Source organism: Glandiceps talaboti, chromosome 6, assembly GCF_964340395.1.
Source record: "Glandiceps talaboti chromosome 6, keGlaTala1.1, whole genome shotgun sequence".
Lineage (NCBI taxonomy): Eukaryota > Metazoa > Hemichordata > Enteropneusta > Spengelidae > Glandiceps > Glandiceps talaboti.
The window spans coordinates 15585592-15607199 of NC_135554.1; the positions used below are offsets into that span (position 1 = coordinate 15585592).

Below are 21608 nucleotides of genomic sequence, written 5' to 3' on the forward strand. Positions count from 1 at the left end.
CAACTCTTTCAACATTTTGTTCTTCTTATAATAATTGATATAAAATATTTCTTCTCTTATTATCTGTTCAATATCTCTTCTTTCCGAAATTCTCGCTTTATACACGGCAAAAGTCGCCACCATCAACATTAAATTAAATACATCACAAGTCTTACAATATATTCTGTATCCATACACAATGTGCTTCCACAGCAGTCTTACGTTCATTCTATACAATTGATTGATTATATTTATACATTTTCTCCAGAACTGCTTTACAACTTCACATTCATAAAGAAAAGTTTTACTTTCTTCAATATTTTTACAAATCTCACAGAATGGATTAGTCATTATTTTCCATTTAAACAAATTTTCTTAATGTTAGGAGCATATGTTTTAACACCGCTATTACTCACTATGTTCCAGTAAAAATCTTTACATGCAAAATCAAAACATGTTTTGTATTCTCCGTTGAAAGCTCTTTTTCTTAGCTGCATTCTACCAAATCTTATATAAATCTTATTGTTGACTTCACACAGAAGTAGGTAATAGTTTATTAATTCGCAGCAAAACTTTAACAATTCAATTAAAACATAGAAATCGCAATACGTACGTATAATAGTCTTTGATCCAAGAAAATCATGAAAAATTGCACGTGGTCTCGTCAATAAACCATATTTTTGCCATTGCTCTTGTTGTTGTTGTTGTTGTTGTTGTTGTTGTTGTTGTTGTTGATGTTGATCATGATGATGACTGAACAGTGATAGAACATCTCATGTGTCTGTACGCATGTTCATTTAATTTATATAATGTATATATATATATATATATATATATATATATATATATATATATATATATATATATATATATATATATATATATATATATATATATACGTTATATTTTCAGTAACTATATAGTTCAGTTACGAATCAAACGATTTGGCAACCTTTGACCTCTCACTTATAAAATGTAGAAACTACACAAATTACACAAGCGATGTATGATAAGCAAATCTTAGATTTAGAGGGTTTTTTTATCATCTACAAAATATACTTATGGAAAATGAAATAATAGGTCCTCCAGGTCGTTAAATCCTCGCCGATTTTCTCCATCTTTGAAATGCAAATTCAAACGGCTATAACAAAGAAAAAGACATCGTGTTTGTTTTCTGCGCTAAGTACACACAGTATATAGGAGTAGTTCCTATCTACTATAACAGAAAATAAACATATTTGGAGATGATAACATCGCCAAAACTAGTGTATCAGTGTCTATTGGTAGCCAGCAATCTGCTTCGTATTTCATAAATATAATATTTCAATATTTGAAGGTTTATAAAACAATGTCTACATACCTTCCAATTGGCAGATAAAGAAAGCTGTCTCAGAACATGGTCCAGATATCCATTGATAGTTCTGTGATACCCTGTAGAACAGAAAACAAGGACATTTCCATGAAGACATATTATTCAACTACATGCATAGATTTTGTAAATGATTCTAATACTGGAATAAGTAGATAAGATGGATTCTAAAAGGAAACTGTTGTTGATGTTGTTGTTGTTGTTGTTGTTGTTGTTGTTGTTGTTGGTGTTGTTGTTGTTGTTGTTGCTGCTGCTGCTGCTGCTGCTGCTGTTGTTGTTGTTGTTGTTGTTGTTGTTGTTGTTTTACGTCTAAGCAGGCATTTGTGCTTTTCAATTTACTTCAGGAGCTGTATTCTTCAATCACCTTATGAAGGACATGTGAAAAAATACTCTACAGGTAGTCGAAGTCGTTACTTACGAAAGTTTAGCACATGTAGATTGGTCGTTGATTGAGTCATCTGACAACCAGTTGGTGTACCTCATGGTTGAGTTATCAGAATAGAACCAGCCGCCATCTTGTTTGCTAGTACCGTCGAAGTACCAATCTATAAGAGATAAAGAAGAGGATATTCAATTGCACCGTGGTATCAATAATTTAATGTTATATGCACTACATGTCTCCACTTCAACTTCTCCAACACGTCAAATAATCTGCCTTCTCCTCACAACATATCCAGAACTCCTAACCCTACAAGAGTACAAGATGTCTACATTTTATAAACAGAGTATTATCGAAGTGGAGAATATGGTAGAATGTACAGAGAGGAATTGGTCAAACTTGATACTAGAGTTTTTAGTAAGTAACTGCCAGACTTATTGACGAATTCAAGAGTATTGTTCAAGAATTGCCCGCTAAAATCTTTCGTCTCTCACTCAACACCACAACCACAACCACCCAACCGTTAACTAAACTGAATGAAACAGAGGGTTCCCGTTTTACCAGCAACGAAAATCCTGCCTTAAACTAAAAGTCGCATTAATCTCCATCAAGGTAACAATATCTCCACCACCTCTACTGCTATAAATAAACCCAGTCTAACGGGGATTGTTGTTCTTCACTTAGAGGAGTCATTCCCTTTTTATCAGCAACGGAAATCCTGCATCAAAAGTCGATCTTCTCCTTTTTCTCCATCAAGGTAACAATTAAAACATATATATCCTCCTACTAAATACACAAAACTTGCTTCGTTTGCTGCACCTATATGCTATATGCTATTGGCGACTTTATCAAACTAAGTCTTACCAGTATTCGTTTGCCCTAGGCCTGATGCTGTGATAAGAGCAACGACATAGTTATGACGGTCAAGGCTTGTAATCCTAGCTAGATGTGTATTGGGCGTATTCTCACAGTGAGCTTTTGCATCTTGCCAAGATTTAGGTTGGAATACCAGTGTAAATTTAACTCGAGCTGCAATATACAAAATGTATGCAATGGTACTTAAGATAATTTATGATAATACGTGATGTAACTTTATACAGATACGTTTATCTCACACGAAATTGGTTATCAATAAGAAACGTGACGATTTTGAAACAAGACTAAGATATACTTCTTGTACTGATGAAGTATGTAGTTTATTGTGAGCATTATATTCATGGTTGGTTACTGTACGCCGCGCCTCAAAGCGATAAAAATATTTCACTTGTAAATGGTGATATATGGCAAGAATGTCCACAGATATAGAAAAGTAATCGTACACTTGTTCAAGAAAGGACAAAGTTATGAAAATTGGTAATGCATTCCTATGGAGAAAAAGTTCTCTGGATCGCCTCCGCGAGTCATTATTTTAGATGAACTTTTAAAAGTCTTGTGAAATGGCAATGACAAGACACTGCCGGGGTGTAGCGAAAGTGATTCACCCTGGTACAGAAAAAGAACGAACAAAGGTAAGGTTTGCCTGTAAAAATGAAAATGCCTGTTAGAAAATCGAACCAGCAATCAAATTCCTGTTCTATACATCTTGGAAATGGGATAACCTTTTATTGCCGACCATGACATGACATCTAGAAGTGAGGTTTTCTGAGGTCAGAGGTGAAAGAAATGACTGTTGTGAGTTTAGAGTCGATTTTATGATAGATACACTTTTCCATGTTTTCTTAAATTCGGCCTTAATGTTTATTTATTTCTTATAGATGACTGCTAAATACTTTTATTTTATAATATCAAGTAACAAATATGAATGATCATCAATCAAAACATTTTTTCTTACCTGGTGCGAAGACTTGTACTTCGCACAGTGAAAGTTGTCCTTGGTTATAGTTCTTGAAGCTGACAAAGCGTCCAATCGTCCCTTCGGAACAGTAGAAATTAATATTGCTCTGTGATGACATACTATTTGTAACAGTAGAACCGCATTGTTCAACGTCAATGAGAGTGTCTGTTTTACCGATTAACACCTTTCCACCGTTCAATCGTTCAGCTGAAAGAACATCAACATGAGGTTTAGCAGGTAAGAGACAAACGTCCCATATGTGCCAGTTTCCTTCTGTATTATGGTCATAATCAGCTAGGTGTGTGTGTGTGTGTGTGTGTGTGTCTGTCTGTCTGTCTGTCTGTCTGTCTGTCTGTGTGTGTGTGTGTGTGTGTGTGTGTGTGTGTGTGTGTTTTCAGGTTTGACAGGAATTTGACTTTCAGGCGGTGAATCAAAACAAATAGGTTTGACATAGAATGAAAGGTGGTCATAAGGGATAAACAATATATTACAGAAAAAAACACACCACAACGGGAATCATCTCCTTAAGTTTGACTGTAGCTTTTGGTGAAAAACCTGACAATATAGGTGTCTTGTGAATTACTTAATTTAAGTTTGTAAATGAATTATAATGAATGCAATTGGTATATAACTTAATGCTGCAGTCGAAACTTCATATTGGGAATACCACTAATATACTGACGTGTACATAAGACAAAATAAGATTTTATTTACAAAATTATTGTATAATTTTACGGTAAAATTAGGTACAGTTAAAGATATACGTTACACTCACAACAGCAGTCTCCTCTCGTGTAAATCTTAACCTGCTTTATGCAGTGAAAATCACCGAGATCTACTCTCCACCAAGGATTGGGGTCACCAAAACCTGTATGTGTGCAACCTCCGGAAAAGAACATTTGATTCGTGTTGCCATCGACTGCTTTCTTTGAAGGCCCTGCACCATGAGTACTGCTCTGCCATGTTGGTCGCCCAAGAGCTACATTTGTCGTCGGGTCGCCTTTCGAAAACAGACAGGAAGAAAAATAGGAAATAATAAAAAAATAAAAAAAATAAAAAAAATAAAAAAAATAAAAAAAATAGGAAAGTAAGTAATATGTAGTTATTGTCGAGTACTATGGGAAGCCGTTCAGGCCAAAAGTATTTTTTTATTTTTGCTATAGTATTTTATATTTTTCGTACTTACAAACTAATTTTAACCGTTTATGTACTTTTATTCCATGTTCACATTATTTTAATTGAAATAAGTTTGCATTTATTTGAGAATATTGTTTTATTTTTCGTCAAACCAGAATTATTTTAAGGATTATATATAATTGAAAAGTCAAAATATATTTTTGTTAATGTTTTTTATTTTATTTTTAAAATTTTAAAAAAAAATTTCAACTTTTTTTTTTTTCTCCCCAACTTTTTTTTTTTTTGGCCGAGTCTGCTGACAAGCGCCTGTCACGAGCACGACGTACTCGTGACAGGCATGTCCTTCGACTCGACATCCATTACGACGTTTTTCGGCGTCAAATACACCTTCTCATTACCTTCGAAATTGGTCGCTCAAACATTATATCAGATTTTCCAATGGGTCAGTCAGGTACTACTAGTACTAGGACTTCTTGTACGAGCGCACATGTTGACGTCGACCTGCTATATTACATATCAACCTAAACCAGCTTTTATCGCCTTGTTATCATCATCATCATCGTCGTCGTCGTCGTCGTTGTTGTTGTTGTTGTTGTTGTTGTTGTTGTTGTTGTTGTTGTTGTAAAGATTCAGTTTACTTCATCGTACATTGTAGTATACATTCTCTTGGTGTTCTGAGTACAAATGCATGTATCATGAAAAGTTGGGAACAACACGTCTACATATGTAATACAGCAGGTCGACGTCACCATGTGCGCTCGTACGAAATACCTTTACCCGTTGCATATGGATCGTACGCGGCTGAAGTCGCGGTTGTTGGAAAAAACAGATACTATCAGACGTAAATTAACAGTTTTGAGATCTGATATAATGTTTGAGCGACCAATTTCGAAGGTAATGAGAAGGTGTATTTGACGCCGAAACACGTCGTAATGGATGTCGAAGGACATGCCTGTCACGAGCACGACGTACTCGTGGCAGGCGCTTGTCAGTAGACTCGGCCAAAAAAAAAAAAGTTGGGAAGAAAAAAAAAAAAGTTGAAATTTTTTTTTTAAATTTTAAAAATAAAATAAAAAACATTAACAAAAAATATATTTTGACTTTTCAATTATATATAATCCTTAAAATAATTCTGGTTTGACGAAAAATAAAACAATATTCTCAAATAAATGCAAACTTATTTCAATTAAAATAATGTGAACATGGAATAAAAGTACATAAACAGTTAAAATTAGTTTGTAAGTACGAAAAATATAAAATACTATAGCAAAAATAAAAAAATACTTTTGGCCTGAACGGCTTCCCATAGCCTTCAGTACGGTTTAATAGGGGATCGACAGGTGCAAACTTCATTTTCCATTACGTTCTTCTCTTCATGCCAGCTGCACATGTTATGTTTGGGTTTTCATCTTCCATATTTCATATTGTAGGTTTACATGAATTTGTATTCATATCTTTCTTGTACTTTAGGCTGGGGGGGAGAAATGGGGGGGGGGGCATGAAAAAAATCGAGGGGTTCAAGGGGGGGGGGGCATGAAAATTCTGATGGTCTGAAAGGGGGGGGGGCGAAATATTTTGCTCATGATTTGAACCAAATAAAACCTCTGGAACGGTCATTTTCCGAATTAAAAAATTTTCTCGCGGCATCGCCGCAATAGCTTCAAAAACCTATATCTAATGATGTGTTGAGTGACAGCCATGCGAATGTATTGGTGTATGCCTTCCTCTGTCTGTCTGTCTGTCTGTCTGCCTGTCTGTCTGTCTGTCTGTCTGTCTAGGCTGTCTCTCTCTGACTCACTCACTCACTCACTCACTCACTCACTCACTCACTCACTCACTCACTCACCCACCCACCCACCCACCCACCCACCCACTCACTCACTCACTCACTCACTCACTCACTCACTCACTCACTCACTCACCTCCTTTCCTCCCTCCCTCTCTCTCACTCTATTTCTATCTATACGTCTGTCTGTCTGTCTGTCTGTCTGTCTGTCTGTCTGTCTGCCTGTCTGTCTGTCTGTCTGTCCATCTCTCTGTCTGACCCTTACCAGCATCACAGTTACAATGATAAGTTGAGTCATCTAGTGCAGTACATGAACCTCCGTAACAAGGGTTCAATTCCTCACAGACATCTGTCACTGAAACAACAAGGAATACAACACCATAAGAATGCTTTGGGCACTATTAACCACAATGAACAAACACATGTTAGCGAGCTGTACCCTCACGCGGGGTGCATCTGACTTGTCAGATTATATGATAAACTTTCCTTTGCATGATTAAATCTTGGTCATTTTTTCCACCTAGAAGTTAAGAACAATACAAATCCTCAGAAATGAACTTCACGATATCAAATTTCATCACGTAAACGTGTTCCATAATACACTTTGTCGGTCAGTTTGTAGTGCAGTCACATCACATGTAATTGATTGATTGATTGATCGATTAACTAATTGATTTATTATTTGGTTGAATGATTGATTAATTGAATGATTATTTTTTGTGGTGAAATAAAACTTATTTTGTGTGTGATATTGATCAATTGGCTCATTGATTTTTGTGATGATATAAAACTTTTTTTCTTCCTTCCCTGACTAGTTTCTCTCTGTAATTCACTCTTTATTGACTAAATAAAGACACCCTGTCCATTCTTCTCCTCTTATCTAATTAAAACACGCCTAATCTTATAATTGCCAAGAGATCAATTACATTAACACTTTGCTTCATCTCTTATCTTCTGGGAGATTATCACACCAAGCAAGCACTCATTCATTTATTTACAAAACTAGTATAACTCTCTTCTATACCAGTTTAAACATCACTAAGAATTTGTTGGGAGTGATAATAACTAAGTAGATAAGCGATAAAGCAAACTGGAGCAGTAATATATCCCCTGGTATGTATGAGATTAGGGGTGCTTTAATTTAGATAAGAGAAGAATCGACAAGATGTTTTTATTTAGTCAAGTGAGAGAGAATTATATACAGCTGAAAGACAGAAAAGTAGCCAGGGAAAGAAAGGGAAACAGTTTTATATCACCACAAAAATCAATGAGTCAATTGATCAATATCACACACAAAAAACAAGTTTTATTTCACCACATACATGAATCATTTAATTTATCAATCATTCCACCAAATAATAAATGAATGAATCGACCAAGTAATCGATCGATCGTTTAATCAAACTACATGCTCGCTGCACCCTGTGGTCACAAACATGTTAATTACATCTCACACAATCTGTACTGGAAAATTCAAATTGTTATCAATTGGACTTATCAACAATTCTCACATGAATAAGCCAATCAAAAGTTTTGGGGTTGACGTCACGAATTGAGTTAAGATAAACCTCAACATTTTCATATTTTTTCACATGTTTTTTGGCGGTGAATACTGAAATCGTTGACTTTTGAAGAGCATACCTGGTGCCAAGACTTGAACCTCACAAAGAGCTAGAGCATTAGTCTCCGATGCCATTTGAATGTATATGTATTGGCCAATCATACTCAGAGAACAAGTCATTTCCACCACTTCATTACTTGACTGAGATGCAGTAATAACACCACAAGACATCGACTCTGATGTGTCGTAGTTGGACGAAATTCTTATATCTACTCCTGTTATATCTTCAGCTGTTTTGGAAAAAATACAATAATTTTGTAATTGTGAAAACCAATTTACAATTTATAGAACATTTAAAATCAATTGTGCCTAATAATATATAAAAATATATAATACATTACCGCAACAATCTTGTCTATTCCAGATTATAACATTAGCAACACATCGCATTTCACCCAAATCCACTTTCCACCAACCAGTCTCATTTGTACCGGTGAGGGCGCAGGAGTGCCCTTCGTCCAGGTGTGTATTGAGCACATCATCTACAGCTCTGAGGGCGTAGTTGCTTTCAAATGTACTCGACTGAATTGTCCACCTGTCCCGGGCAACATTAATCAGGGTTCCTGTTTTAAAAGTAATTAAATACCTTGGTTAAAATGTTTGTAAAAAGCGTAAGAAAAATACAGCATGTCTAAACAATAATTTCAGCATTGGTAAGACAATGGTCGAGTTATACCCTTACAGGCCATTTAGCAAATGTACGCATTTTTATTAATTACTCTATTACGATTTTACAGCAGTCTGACTGAATCTAGTTTCAAGAATCATTAAACTAAAAAAATGATTTTCCAGACAATACGTGCAAAGAAAACTAACAATTTTTTTTAAGCTTCACTTACCATTACCGCTACAGTTACAATGGTATTGGTTTATTCCATCTATACAGATTCCACTATAGCATGCACCAGGAAAACAGTCATCTATGTCTGCGTAGAGAAAAAACAAACAAATTGTTGATAAATTGTTACATATACAGTCCATTTAAAGTTACTGTTCAGCGGCTCTGTTTGATACAACCATTGTGACACAGAAACTGCATGTTATACACTAAGATAGCAAGATCGCAATTTCTCGCTACACTGTCTAAATGAAATAAACCCTTTATATGTACTGCAACTAGACAGAGACACGCGGGCGCCAATGTTTTGATGTCTGCGTTTGATGTCTGCATGGTGGCACCTTAGTTCATTTCATTTAGACATGAAACTGCATTCATTCAATCTTGCTATATTTAAGTAGCATTTGCAGTTTATTAGATTCTTCGTGGTTGTATGAAACAGATCCAGTGAACGGTAACTTAAAACTGACTGTACTATTCTAGAAATCCATCAAATTCAATGAATGATAACCAGTTTTATCTTTGTCAAGTAGGGGCTATCAATAGCAAGGTTTACACTTCTACCCTGCCACATCAACAATTGTCCTAACATTGGTTGTTTTCTACCACAAAATCGTGTACTCTGCTCTAATCCAATGTCACTTTGATTATTCATGTTCATCCCGGTACTCTACTCTTCAATATATCAAAATGTTCAAAAAGAAACTCCAAATTGCACAAAAACAAAATGATACGGTTCATCCTTTCTATGGAGTGCAGATCACACATAGGTGCTGATCAGTTCGATGCCAGATTTTACCTTTAAAAAAGCTGTCAAATCATATCTGTCCAGTACACTAAGGGATACTGAAAACAGCGAGTTTATTCGTTATTAGCTAGTTTGCCTCCACGTTTTCCCTGCTCCTGTTATTCTTTCCTATTCAATATAGTTAAACAGCTTTGCTAATCCCGCCACTTTCTTGAATCACTGTATGGACCCCACTGGAAACAAGTCTTTGACTTTGTGGGTTATCCAAGTAATTCAACAATTGGTACCAGTTTTTATTTGTATATCTGTGCTGTCAATCTTGTTGCTTTAATAAACAAAACCAATCTAATCTAATCTAATTTGTATTAGTACATGTCATTCTCCCAAAAGCTATAAGGCCAGAAAAAATAAAAAAGCTGTTCAACGGGCAACCTAGCCCATCGCTTTGGGTAGGTAGGTAGATTTTTTTTACAACGTTGGACAATGATGTAAAAACTAGCCATATATAGTGATGGCAAAATATTGGTTACAAAATTTGAGTTTACATAGTACTTTTTCAGTCATTCTGATTTTATTTTTCAGTCATCCTGATTTTATCTTGCACTTTATCTGTATGTCAACTGATTTCCACCAGTTCTACACTTAGGAAATGTACACAATTTACGGTACGTTCACTTAAACAAATTCTGTAGCCCCCTCTCCTCTCAAAAATTAATTGTTAAGCAGGTCTTAATGAAAATTCAGAATTATTTCAGCCACCCCTTCTGTCACCTACACCACAGTGGAGATATACAATTATTTGGTACAATGATGTATCAAAATAACAGCGATAACCAACTACAATAATACTCCGAGCGAGATTACTATACAAAGGATGTTGATTTCACAAGCATAAGGAGATGTCTCACAATGAGCTCTAACCTATACAGGGAGGTACTTAGCCAGCCACCTTCCATCTTTGATTTGGGAGAAAGACACTTGTTATTGTGATTGCTACTGATTGAAAGGAAACACATCCAAAGATGAAAACTTCTTTGAAAATAAGAACATGTAGGAGGCCATTTAGAGGCATAAATTATCAAACCACAGACATAATTGAAAATCTTACAATGCTTGAATATGGTATTGGTATTAAAATACCAGAATTGATGCAATTATACTATCCAGTACACTTCTAAATATTACATATATCTAGCTATGAAGTGTATTTTGTTGTGGCAAGCTGAAAGATATTTTGCAGATGTGCACTTGGTGAATGACGTTTCCCGAACATAAAAAATCACAAATAAAGAGCAAAACATTCCAAGTCCCCCTTTCAGATTATCAGAATTATGATGGCCAAATCATAATTTTGCTCATTTCTTTAGTACACGTTGGATATGCGACAGCTTAGTTTAATGCCAATTCACTCTTATACACATCATCAGAACCAAGTAAAAACCCCAATGTTACAGTGCAAGATATTAAAAATGTAATTTGGTTTTGACACACATGTATATGGTAATGTTACGGTCCAAAATATCGTATTTCGGAATTATGGGAATAAATTCTACTTTTCGGTATTGTAGGCCATAGGTCAGAAATAGCCTGGCGATTACGAATCTGGGCAAACATGATGTAACTGAAATTCACATGATTGGTTAGAGAAAGGTATTTAATAACTTTTATGATGGCATGATCTTATGGTGTGATTTGCTATTTATAGTTGTTGTGTAAATTCCATTGTATTGAAAGTATACTTAAAGATGAGAATTAAAACATCCAGAAGCTCTCGGGTAGGTGATTCTGGCAAGCCGAAATCTCTTCTCAGTCGTGACTAATTCCCAACTTGGACCTGAACGATCCCGTACGAGAGTATGAGAGTGTGAGTGCTAGAGTGCAACGTTAGAACTATCCATACTTATACCGTTCGACTCTATGACTCGGAACAGTAACATGTTTTATTCAGAAAATATAAAGAAAACCTTAATCATTTTTGAAACAAAGTGTGTATAGTAGTCCTGCAGCCATTTACTGACATGTGAAGCCCGCACGGGGATATATTGCCCATCAACAAAAAAAAATTTAAATGCCAAAAATATGAGTAGATCGGGCGCGCCCGTTGAACAGCTTTTTTATTTTTTCTGGCCTAACCTGAATTCTTATTTGAAGAACAGTATACATGCCCACAGCGCATTCGGTTGAAACACATCTGGCGATTTGTTACTGTATGTAGCTACACCTTTGCTATTCTACCTGTTCCGTTATCTTGCATTAAAATACACAATTTTGTTAGATACGAGAGTACACCATTACCTGACATGGTGGTAGTTTCCGACAGAAATGTTGATGATACGAATACATTGTTATCACTGGTCGACTGATGATCGGCAGAAGTTTGCAGACCACGCACAGCCGACATTTGAGTAGATCCTTCTGGTCTTTCATTGTTGGTCGCACTCGACGGCAACACTGTCATGTACGATGGCGAAACAGAAATTGTAGATAAATTGTTACATATACAGTCCATTTAAAGTTACTGTTCAACGGATCTATTTGATACAACCATTGTGACACAGAAACTGGTCGCATTCACTTCTAACAACACTTGAGATTGTATTTTGGGTTGATGGTTGTATTTTTGTACTATTCAATAAAACATAAACATACGATCTCCTCTTCTTGTCTTTACGAGAGGAATACGGTTCTCACCTTTACATTTTTTGCCAAGATATAAGACGACTTTAAATTCAAAGCAGTTCTCTTTCTATAGAGAATATGTTGTTGAAGTGGGTGATATAAAATGTTTAGTAATACTAAATGGGGCGCGCTATCAGTTTCTGTGTTTTGTTTGAGTACTTCATCACACACAAAAACGTCTAATTGAAAGCTGTACTCTCTGGTCGTATCACTGGTTGATTGTGTCAGTCTTGTTCTGGACCAGTACTAGTGGACGTTTGTGCCAAAAATGTTTATGATGTTATGAGTTAAGCTAATTTAAGTAGAAATCTTTACCTTTTTCACTGGTCAATTCTGCCACACCTTCGTCGACTGAAGTTTGCAGGCCACGCATAGCTAACGTTTGAGTAGATGCGTCCGACGTGTCATTGTTGATCACATCCTTCGACAAGACTGGCATGTAGGATGACGGAACTGCCGTTGCTCGGGTACTCTTCTCCTGTTTCAATTTGATTCTTAAACTCAGTTCTTTTGCAAAGCTTATTTTATTCATGCAGCTACATGAACCTAATGAACAAGACAAATATAATAATTTGGCCTGATTAGTTTTATTTAGTTAAGAAAAAGGTTTGCAAAGTGTTATGAGTGACACACATGGAACACATGGAAAGTACATAAATCATAAACGCTTACATAATATTGTTAATTAGATTACTGATACAATATATATATTTTTTCATTGGTATAGTTGCAGTGTCATAGGTTCCATGGATATGTTTGACTAGAACTCCAGAGCTAGCTTATCCTCTGAAAAAGTGAAAGTGGTATTCTTTGTACCCATAACTTATCCACTATCCACAGGCTTTACATATTTTGATTTCAATAAATTTATCAAGCAGGCATATGACATTAAAATTCAACGATTGCATATCTGGTCAGTACAACTAATAGGTAATATGAAAATAGTGTGTCAAATTACTGTTTGAGCAGATATACAACCTTTGCAACACTTGTCGAGAAATACTGCTGATCAGAACGCTGTTTTATCAGTTGTGGACAATAGGAACTGGCTTTGAAGGTGACATACAATCTTCCCCGAACACTATCAAACTGACATGTACATTGATACAAAAACAATTGTGGGTGCCTCAAATATAGATTCACTCGATACTTTAATCAGGTTCTTTATTATGTCTGTGAAAGTTAGACCTATGGTATATACCAGGGTATATGGCTATCCTTCACATACAAAACAAATTGATAACAACATGGCGTGAACCTACATCGACATGTTGTTTTGTATCAATGTATATCAGTTTGAAAGTGTGATAACAAGACTTTTCGGCACCTGGAAGGCAAGTTTTAATTATCTACTACTGATAACACGACATTCTGATCAGTAGCATTTATAGACACCTGTTGCAAGGGTTGTAATTATAAACATTGAGATAAAAAAGATGCGTATAAGCTGACAGTTGGATTACCGCTTCCTTTCATGTAATTAGATATGTTGCCGAAAGGTATCGTGCTAACCACTTCTTGGTTTGATGCGGGATGCCAATCAACTCAAAACCAGGTATTACACGTTTGTGAACTGATCCTAAACTGCCGATCACTATGACAACGATTCTACAAAAGAACCCTAGGTTATTAATTTCAAGAGAGAGTGGTATATATTTATCAAATTTCTCTGTATAACACCTGTCGATGTGACCATCAAATGGAACTGAAACTTCAACTAGGAAAACTTCATGGCTAGTTGTATCAATAATGGTTATGTCAGGTGGTATTGCTGTAGTTGTGAATGATTCTAAATCTGCTCCAAACATGTGTGGAGTTAAAATAGTGTCTTCTATGACGAGATGAGAGACATCTTTGACAGGAATTTGCTGAAATATCAAATTAACCATGTTAACGATTCTATTGTGCCTGTCTTGATACAGTCTTTGGTATTTTGTACATCCATTCAGTACATGTGATACAGTGTCAGTTGGGTGATTACACAAAGTGCATTGTATATGTTGATTTTCACATTGTGAAATTACTCTGTTTTTTGTGTATGGTCAATATAAGCATTTTCTTTTTTACTTTATTGTACTATACTGATATCTAAAATGATAGATAAGGTTGCAATAAAGTTTATTATTATTTATTATTATTTATTATTTACATACATACATACATACATACATACATACATACATACATACATACATACATACATACATACATACATACGTACGTACGTACGTACATACATACATATACACAAGTAATGTTAAATGGAAAACGTAGTGTTGATATTTCAAGACGACGCAAAAAGGAAGTCTAGATCAGTTAGATCAAATCCTATGTTACAATTTAACAACGTACCTTCCTCGATGTAACTAAAGAACACAGTAGATGTTACAATCACACAACTTACAACAACCCAATACAATATCATCAAGGCTATCACGTTACGGCTGCAGTAAGATGACATGGTTGATCTTCTTTAAAGATATTGTCGAAACTGCAAAATTCACCATATCTTGTCTGACATGATCATCAAGTGTATTTAAGAGATTGAAAATGTAGTTTGTGGTGAAATGTACACCTACACTGGTATAAAAGAGGTGGCGGCGTGTGATTGGATATTCATAGATAAACTGGCGGCTATGTATCCATTTACGTTCCTATTCCTCATTCATTTGAATATACGGGAAGATGTGCCTCGATGTGTGACAGTTTTGTATTAAAAAAAACTTTTTTTCAGTTGATTTGCATGATCAGTATTATCATAAAAGAATATTGCAGCCTGATTCTTAAAGAACAGTTTGCATAATTAATCAAAAATATCAAATGAACTTATATTCGGAATATATGTAAATTAATTATCAGAATGGAGAGGATGCAATTTGATTCTCAGTTTCAGTATTTCTGTAAGGCCTACTTTATTCCTGCAGCTAAATGACTCGAATGAAGAAGATACTGAAGTATATTTATTCGGTCAAAGCCCAATACTTTTGTTTAGCGAATGTTACTCATAATTTCAGGAAAGAGTTTGCAAGGTATTACGAATAACACATGTAAGACATGGAAAGTACACTGATAATTCCCAAACAACGTTTACAAAACGTTTGATGGCTAATATACTTTTTTTCATTCATATATAGTTAGTGCCATAGGCTTCGAATCCCATGGATGTGTTTGCTTATATATATATATATATATATATATATATATATATATATATAGGAAGTCAGTGGTAAGATTTGTCCGTAGTACAGTGCTCGATACGTCTGCACGCTCGATACGTCTGCACGCATATATATATATATATATATATATATATATATATATATATATATATATATATATATATATATATATATATATATATATATATATATATATATATAATTTTATATCCTTTGTACTGTTCTTTGTACCCATAATTTATTTACAGGTTTTCTCTAACTTCAATGAATTTATTGGCAACTGCATATCTGCTGATATGAAAGTAGTGTTACAAGTCACTCTGAGCAGATATATGAAAGAATAAAGCTAAGTGGCCATATGGATGAAGAGATTGAAGACGGTATTTATTTTGGATTTTCAATTAATAAAACAATTTAATCATTGCTTCCTACTTAAGGAAATCAATGCAAAACAACATATGCCATGTCCTTATTTGTAACTCAATACATTCCAAGCGATTTATAATTGTGTAGAATGTCTGTTACTGTACGTACAATAACAATTTTTTTTTACACATTTTTATAGTGTTTTGCTCTGTATTGAGTTGCAAACACAGACTTAGTCACTGTTGTTTCACATTTATTTTTCAAGTAGGAAGCCATGATAAAATTGTTTTATAAATTAAAAATACAAGATAAATATCAAATACTCAACCATATGGCCACTACTATAATGACCTTGTTCCAAAATGTGCTTTTGGCACTTTCTCAAAATAGATTGATAGTTTTTTTCCACACATATATCGAGTTACAAACAAAAACTTGGTTAATGTTCACATTGGTTTTTCAAGTAGGAAACCACTATAAAATTGTTTTATAAATTGAAAATCCAAACTGAATACTAAATTCTCGTCCATATGGCCACTATAATAGCCTTGTTCCGAAAATGCGCTCTAGGCACTTTCGCAAAATAGGTTAATAGTTTGGCCCTTATATCACTATAATATTTGTCTTGGAACATTTGGAAAACATGGAAAGTACATAAATTCGAACCGCTTGTACACATTATGTTGTTAATTAGAATGTTTATATATATTTTTTCATTGGTAGAGTTGCAGTGTGATAGATATGATTCCAGAGTTTATTCTCGAAAATTATAATTTTTGTACCCATAATTTATTCACAGGCTTTACATATACACGTATAATTTGAATTTATGAATACGGTATATTAGTCGTTCTTGAATAGCAGTCGTTTCATTGGTTTTGATTGTCACGTATACATGTGAAAAGGTATATGTTGGTAGTCCCTTTTGGCAATCCGCCTTCACTTTTGAGCATAGTTGATGTTCATGCCATGATGCGCCCTCAACGTGCATAAGAAGTACGATTAAGCGAACAGATTCATGGGATAGGTCTTCTGTAGGCCATTTTGGAAATTCGCCGGCAAGATGTCTCTGCTCAGGAGTTTCAGTAGACTTTCTCGTGTAGTTAGTAATGTAAGAACAGTTACGGCAGTACAGCCGATGAGGAGGTATGCCGAGGAGGCAGCAGCAGCGTCACAAGCCATGGCATTCACATTTGCAACGCCAACACAGGTACGTTTCCCAGTTCCACTTTGCAAAGTCCTGTTCTCGTGGCCTTGTTGGCACGACTTCGTTATATCTTTCACTGATTGTATTATACATCGTTTGCTGATCAGAATTACAACATGATGTGATAATCAAAGCTTGTTGAAATGAGCCTGCGTTCAGAATCAACACTATAAACACTGTAAACTATGACCTCGTGAGCCTCTTATAAAATACACACTCATCCTGAACCTGGTACCATGACATCATGGATGTATAGGTCACCAACTCACTATATTCCTGTCGTGGTCGATCTCTCAGCCTTCCTAAAATAAAAAAAATAAAAAAAAGAATGTGTGCGCTGTATTTTGCTTCAGAAACTCCAGTGAGCAGAGGTCAAAACACACTGTAATTTTAACTTGACTTCTAATAAGTTCTATATTTATAAATTTCTCTTATGACTTATGTTATTATTTTATGAATTTCTTATTCAGAATCAAATTAATGATCATATACTCACTTCTGTAGTAGTAGTAGTACTAGTAGAGCCATTTATGTATTTGCTGCAAACGTATGCAATTTTTGGGAAGAGTTCTGTCATTGTCATATCTTTTTACCTTTTCAAATGTATAAGGTTCCCCTAATTACTGCTCACATGTGCTGTTCATCCCTTTCATTAGCAGGAGATTTAGCTAGATTTTCCACAGAATTTGTTCGTTTGACTATACATTAGAAAGAGATCATAGAGAAAGAATACACATATACAGTAACTAGACTACCCCCGCCCTACATTCATTCATGTAGAAATATATTTGTATATCTTTAGGGATTGATTGTACATAAACATTTTAACACTGTCTGAATCCTTAGATTTTTGACATAATTTTTGAGAATGTACAAGTAGCAAGATACATCTCATTGCATTTTAAGATTTCATGTTTTTTTCTTGTTTTTCCACAGATGTTCTACAGGGAAGCTGATGTCAAGCAAGTAGATGTACCATCCTCAACTGGTAACTTTGGTATCCTACCCCAACATGTACCTGTATTGTCTGTCATAAAACCAGGTGTTGTAACAGTTTATGAAAGTGATGGTGCAGAAAATAAATATTTCGGTAAATATTTGTGTTTATGCTAAATTATAGATTATGATTTGAAAATGGAAAAAAAAAAGTAACGATGCAAGCATCGCATCATACATTGTCACATGTAATCTTGTTTAATAAATCTGATCAAGTAAAAAGCTTTATTTGTTTTATTCATATTATATTATGTTTTACTGTTCCGGAAACAAAAGAGAATTCAAATGGCATGTCACGCTGCTCTGGTGGCCTTTTTTTCAATAGGGCAGCATAACATGTTGTAAGAAGACATGAGATGAAACACATATGAAATAAACCAAGTTATCTACTTGGGTATATTTAGTCAGATTGTTTCTTACAAAACCTCCTAGAGTTACTGACATGTGAATTCAGTGTTTTTGGTAAGAATTGGGAACCCTTGTGGTAACAGAAATAGGAGAAATCCATTAAAACTTACATAGAATTCCCCACCTTGCACTCTAGTGTTGATGGTAAATCCTGTACCATGACTCTGGAACAGAGGTAGATTTCATTAAAATGTACTTACAGTTTTAACAAATTCAAAAACTCTGGTGTCGATTTGTAAATCCTTTGTGATTTGATAATTTCATCAAGTACATTGTACTTCTCCTGTTTACATAACTGTTTGAACTCCTAGCTTTATGTGTTCACATTGCAGTCAGTAGTGGTACTATCACAGTCAATGCTGACTCCTCAGTTCAGGTACTTGCTGAAGAAGCTGTTCCTCTTGATCAACTGGACAAAGAGGTAAACATAATTTACATAAAGGAGAAATTTTCTCACCAATACTACTATGACGCCATCTAAGACATATCATGCTGGTTATTTAGGCTCTTTCTAGAAAATGTGAAACCCTGTACAGAAAATATTCCATCATTCTTAAGCTCTGTTTATCATTGTGCTAATAGCCTTAGAAATAAGTTGAAGTTAGTATATTTTGAGTAGCTTCATTCCCATCAGGAAAGTATTCACAATGTGAAATTGTAATTTCTCATGCAAAATGACATTTTTTGCCTTCAGAATAACCCCAACACATGGTATAAAATTGTGGGGCCCCAGTGTGCCCTCTAAGCCAATTTGACATGCCACTGATGCACAAAATTTTCTAGTGACGCACCAAAATTTGGTTCCCTGTCTCTATGCTATATGGTGACCCATAAGAAATCACAGCTTTTATCATTTTGACCAACAACAACAAAATCTGGTTATCATTAGAGGGCACATGTGGGCAGTTAATATAAATTTGACACTGGTCCTCTAAATGTAAGAAGGTAGTGAAAGAGCATAAGAAATTTCATGACTAAATATTTGTCTTGTCAAGGTATACTGTCTTTATTGTATTAATATGACTATGTTTATTGTTTCGTCTTCAGGCAATAGAACAAGGCTTAACCAAAGCACAGCAAGATGTTCAGTCAAGTACTGAGGAAGTAACCAAAGCTGAAGCACTGATTGCATTAGAAGTCCATGAAGCTTTAGCGAAGGCATTAGACAAATAGTTTGTAAGATTTAGTTAGAGGTGTGTACTACAACAGGACCCCATAATGCATGAGTGCAAGTGTGGTGTAGTTGTACAGGTGATTGTGGTATTCTCTGTGGCTGTAGTTTCATGAGTGTAGTAAAGAGTACAACAGAAACACCCCAGGTACCCACACTGGTTGCACTCGTGTGTTATGGTGGCCTGTTATAATTATACATGTTTATGCAAAACAGCTAATTATGCAGAAGTATCCGACCTTGTAGTGACATGATTACATGTATATTAAACGATCACAATTATTCTCATTTACATACCGATAAACAATAATGCGTTCGGTATTGCACTGTCATACACCTATTACTTATATGCATGCACTAATACAGGTATTAACTGGTACATCTGTAAAATTTGCTATAGCTTCTTTACATTACCTTCTAGTTTAATAAATGATAAACAGAATTCTGAGATCAAATAATACCTCTGTTAATAACTATTCAGCCAACATCTCCGTCAAGAATCAAATATATTATCAGTCTAAAATTCAAAGTAAATTATCAAAAATTGAGCCTCAGATTCAATTTGAAAATCTTGAAGACTGAAGAGCTTAACATTCATCTCAATGTTTTACAAGTAATTCTTTCTATTTATTACAGTGTGGTGCTTGTATTGTATATTCTACTGGGTGATCTGACCAGAGAAGTGTGTACGTGTTTGTGGAACCAATCACACTGATATTTCATCGTAAAAATGAGTTGAACAGAGCGACAACAACCTTTGACCAATTCCATTTTTAAATTCAGTGTAAAACCACAAGTTTGCTTATCATTAGATACTGTTAACATGTAAATTCCAGTTGAAAAGTGAAATAAATTCTCACATTATATTAATTTGAAGTGACAAGTATGACTGTAATTATTTGCTATACATGCAAACCATCAACCATTTAGTTTATTGTCAGTTGTATAAATTTTTGTTATCCCTACTGTTCCCACAGTTTTGAGAAGGATCTTTTTGTGGGCGATTAGTATATTATAGACTGTAAGATGTGTCGTGTAGCCGTGATGGCCTCCTCAATCTGAGGGGGTTGAACATTGTGTGAGTGCACCCTGTCATGGCATACCGTACTGCATTGAAAATGCTGTCATTTTCTTTCAAATAGTTTCTCAAGTAGACATGTGGAAAACATTCCAATACCAAGATGATCTCTTGTGAATCACCATGCACTTGTGACTTAATCACATGTATTCACACATGCACACACACACACACACGCACGCATGTACACGCACACACACACACACACACACTACCTTATCATGATAGCACTACTGAACTGGCATGGTATAGGAATATGACCAGCGTAATTTGATTGAATCTGAAATTATGTCAATCAACTACCTGAACTAAAAATGAAGCCGTTGCATCTTTACTACAAATACTATGAACTGCAAAACATGTCAAGTTTGTCCTCGCAACAACAACAACACTCTTTATCTTACAAAGCCTCTATGTGAATTTAAAGTTGAATGTATTGAAATAACTAAGAAATTGATAATATGGTCCAGCTTTGCATTCTACCAAGCTGGCTCTTTCAGTCATTTACAGGGAAACACCACTTGGGAAGTAGAGGCATTATAAAGATGATTTAGACTGAAAGGTATAGGTACTTAGGAGTCTTGAATATTCATCGTTCAACCTTGAATATATTATTTCTCCTGACTCCCATGAGGCAATGGCTGATATCAAAGATACCCTGTAAAGGCACAAGATCAACTTGATGTTTCTCTGAAATCGCAAGTAATTGTAGGTGCTATAAAATGGTGAAATTACTCCAGAACCCATAAATTATTAAAATATCTATTTCTTGGCGTAATGTTCCCTTTGGAGTTGTTTTTAAAGCTTATTCCAGTTTGTTGCCATGGTGACTA

The 21608-nt window shown here is 35.0% G+C and overlaps 1 protein-coding gene across 1 annotated transcript; it reads left to right on the forward strand.

Moving 5' to 3' along the window:
• Positions 1–16959: 16959 nt before the first annotated feature.
• LOC144436599 (ATP synthase F(1) complex subunit delta, mitochondrial-like) lies at positions 16960–20552 on the forward strand. Its single transcript, XM_078125421.1, has 5 exons — positions 16960–17125; positions 18059–18212; positions 18859–18947; positions 19574–19719; positions 20334–20552. The coding sequence occupies exons 1-4, from the start codon at positions 16979–16981 to the stop codon at positions 19697–19699; spliced, it is 516 nt and encodes a 171-aa protein (XP_077981547.1). The 5' UTR covers positions 16960–16978; the 3' UTR covers positions 19700–19719; positions 20334–20552.
• The last annotated feature ends 1056 nt before the right edge of the window (positions 20553–21608 follow it).

What these genes read in the sequence shown, in the direction of transcription:
- LOC144436599 (XM_078125421.1), top strand. Translation starts at nt 16,979, where the DNA reads ATGTCTCTGCTCAGGAGTTTCAGTAGACTTTCTCGTGTAGTTAGTAAT. An exon ending in TGCAGAAAATAAATATTTCG is followed by an intron (nt 18,213 to 18,858) that starts GTAAATATTTGT and finishes TTCACATTGCAG; the next exon opens with TCAGTAGTGGTACTATCACA. An exon ending in TTGATCAACTGGACAAAGAG is followed by an intron (nt 18,948 to 19,573) that starts GTAAACATAATT and finishes TTTCGTCTTCAG; the next exon opens with GCAATAGAACAAGGCTTAAC.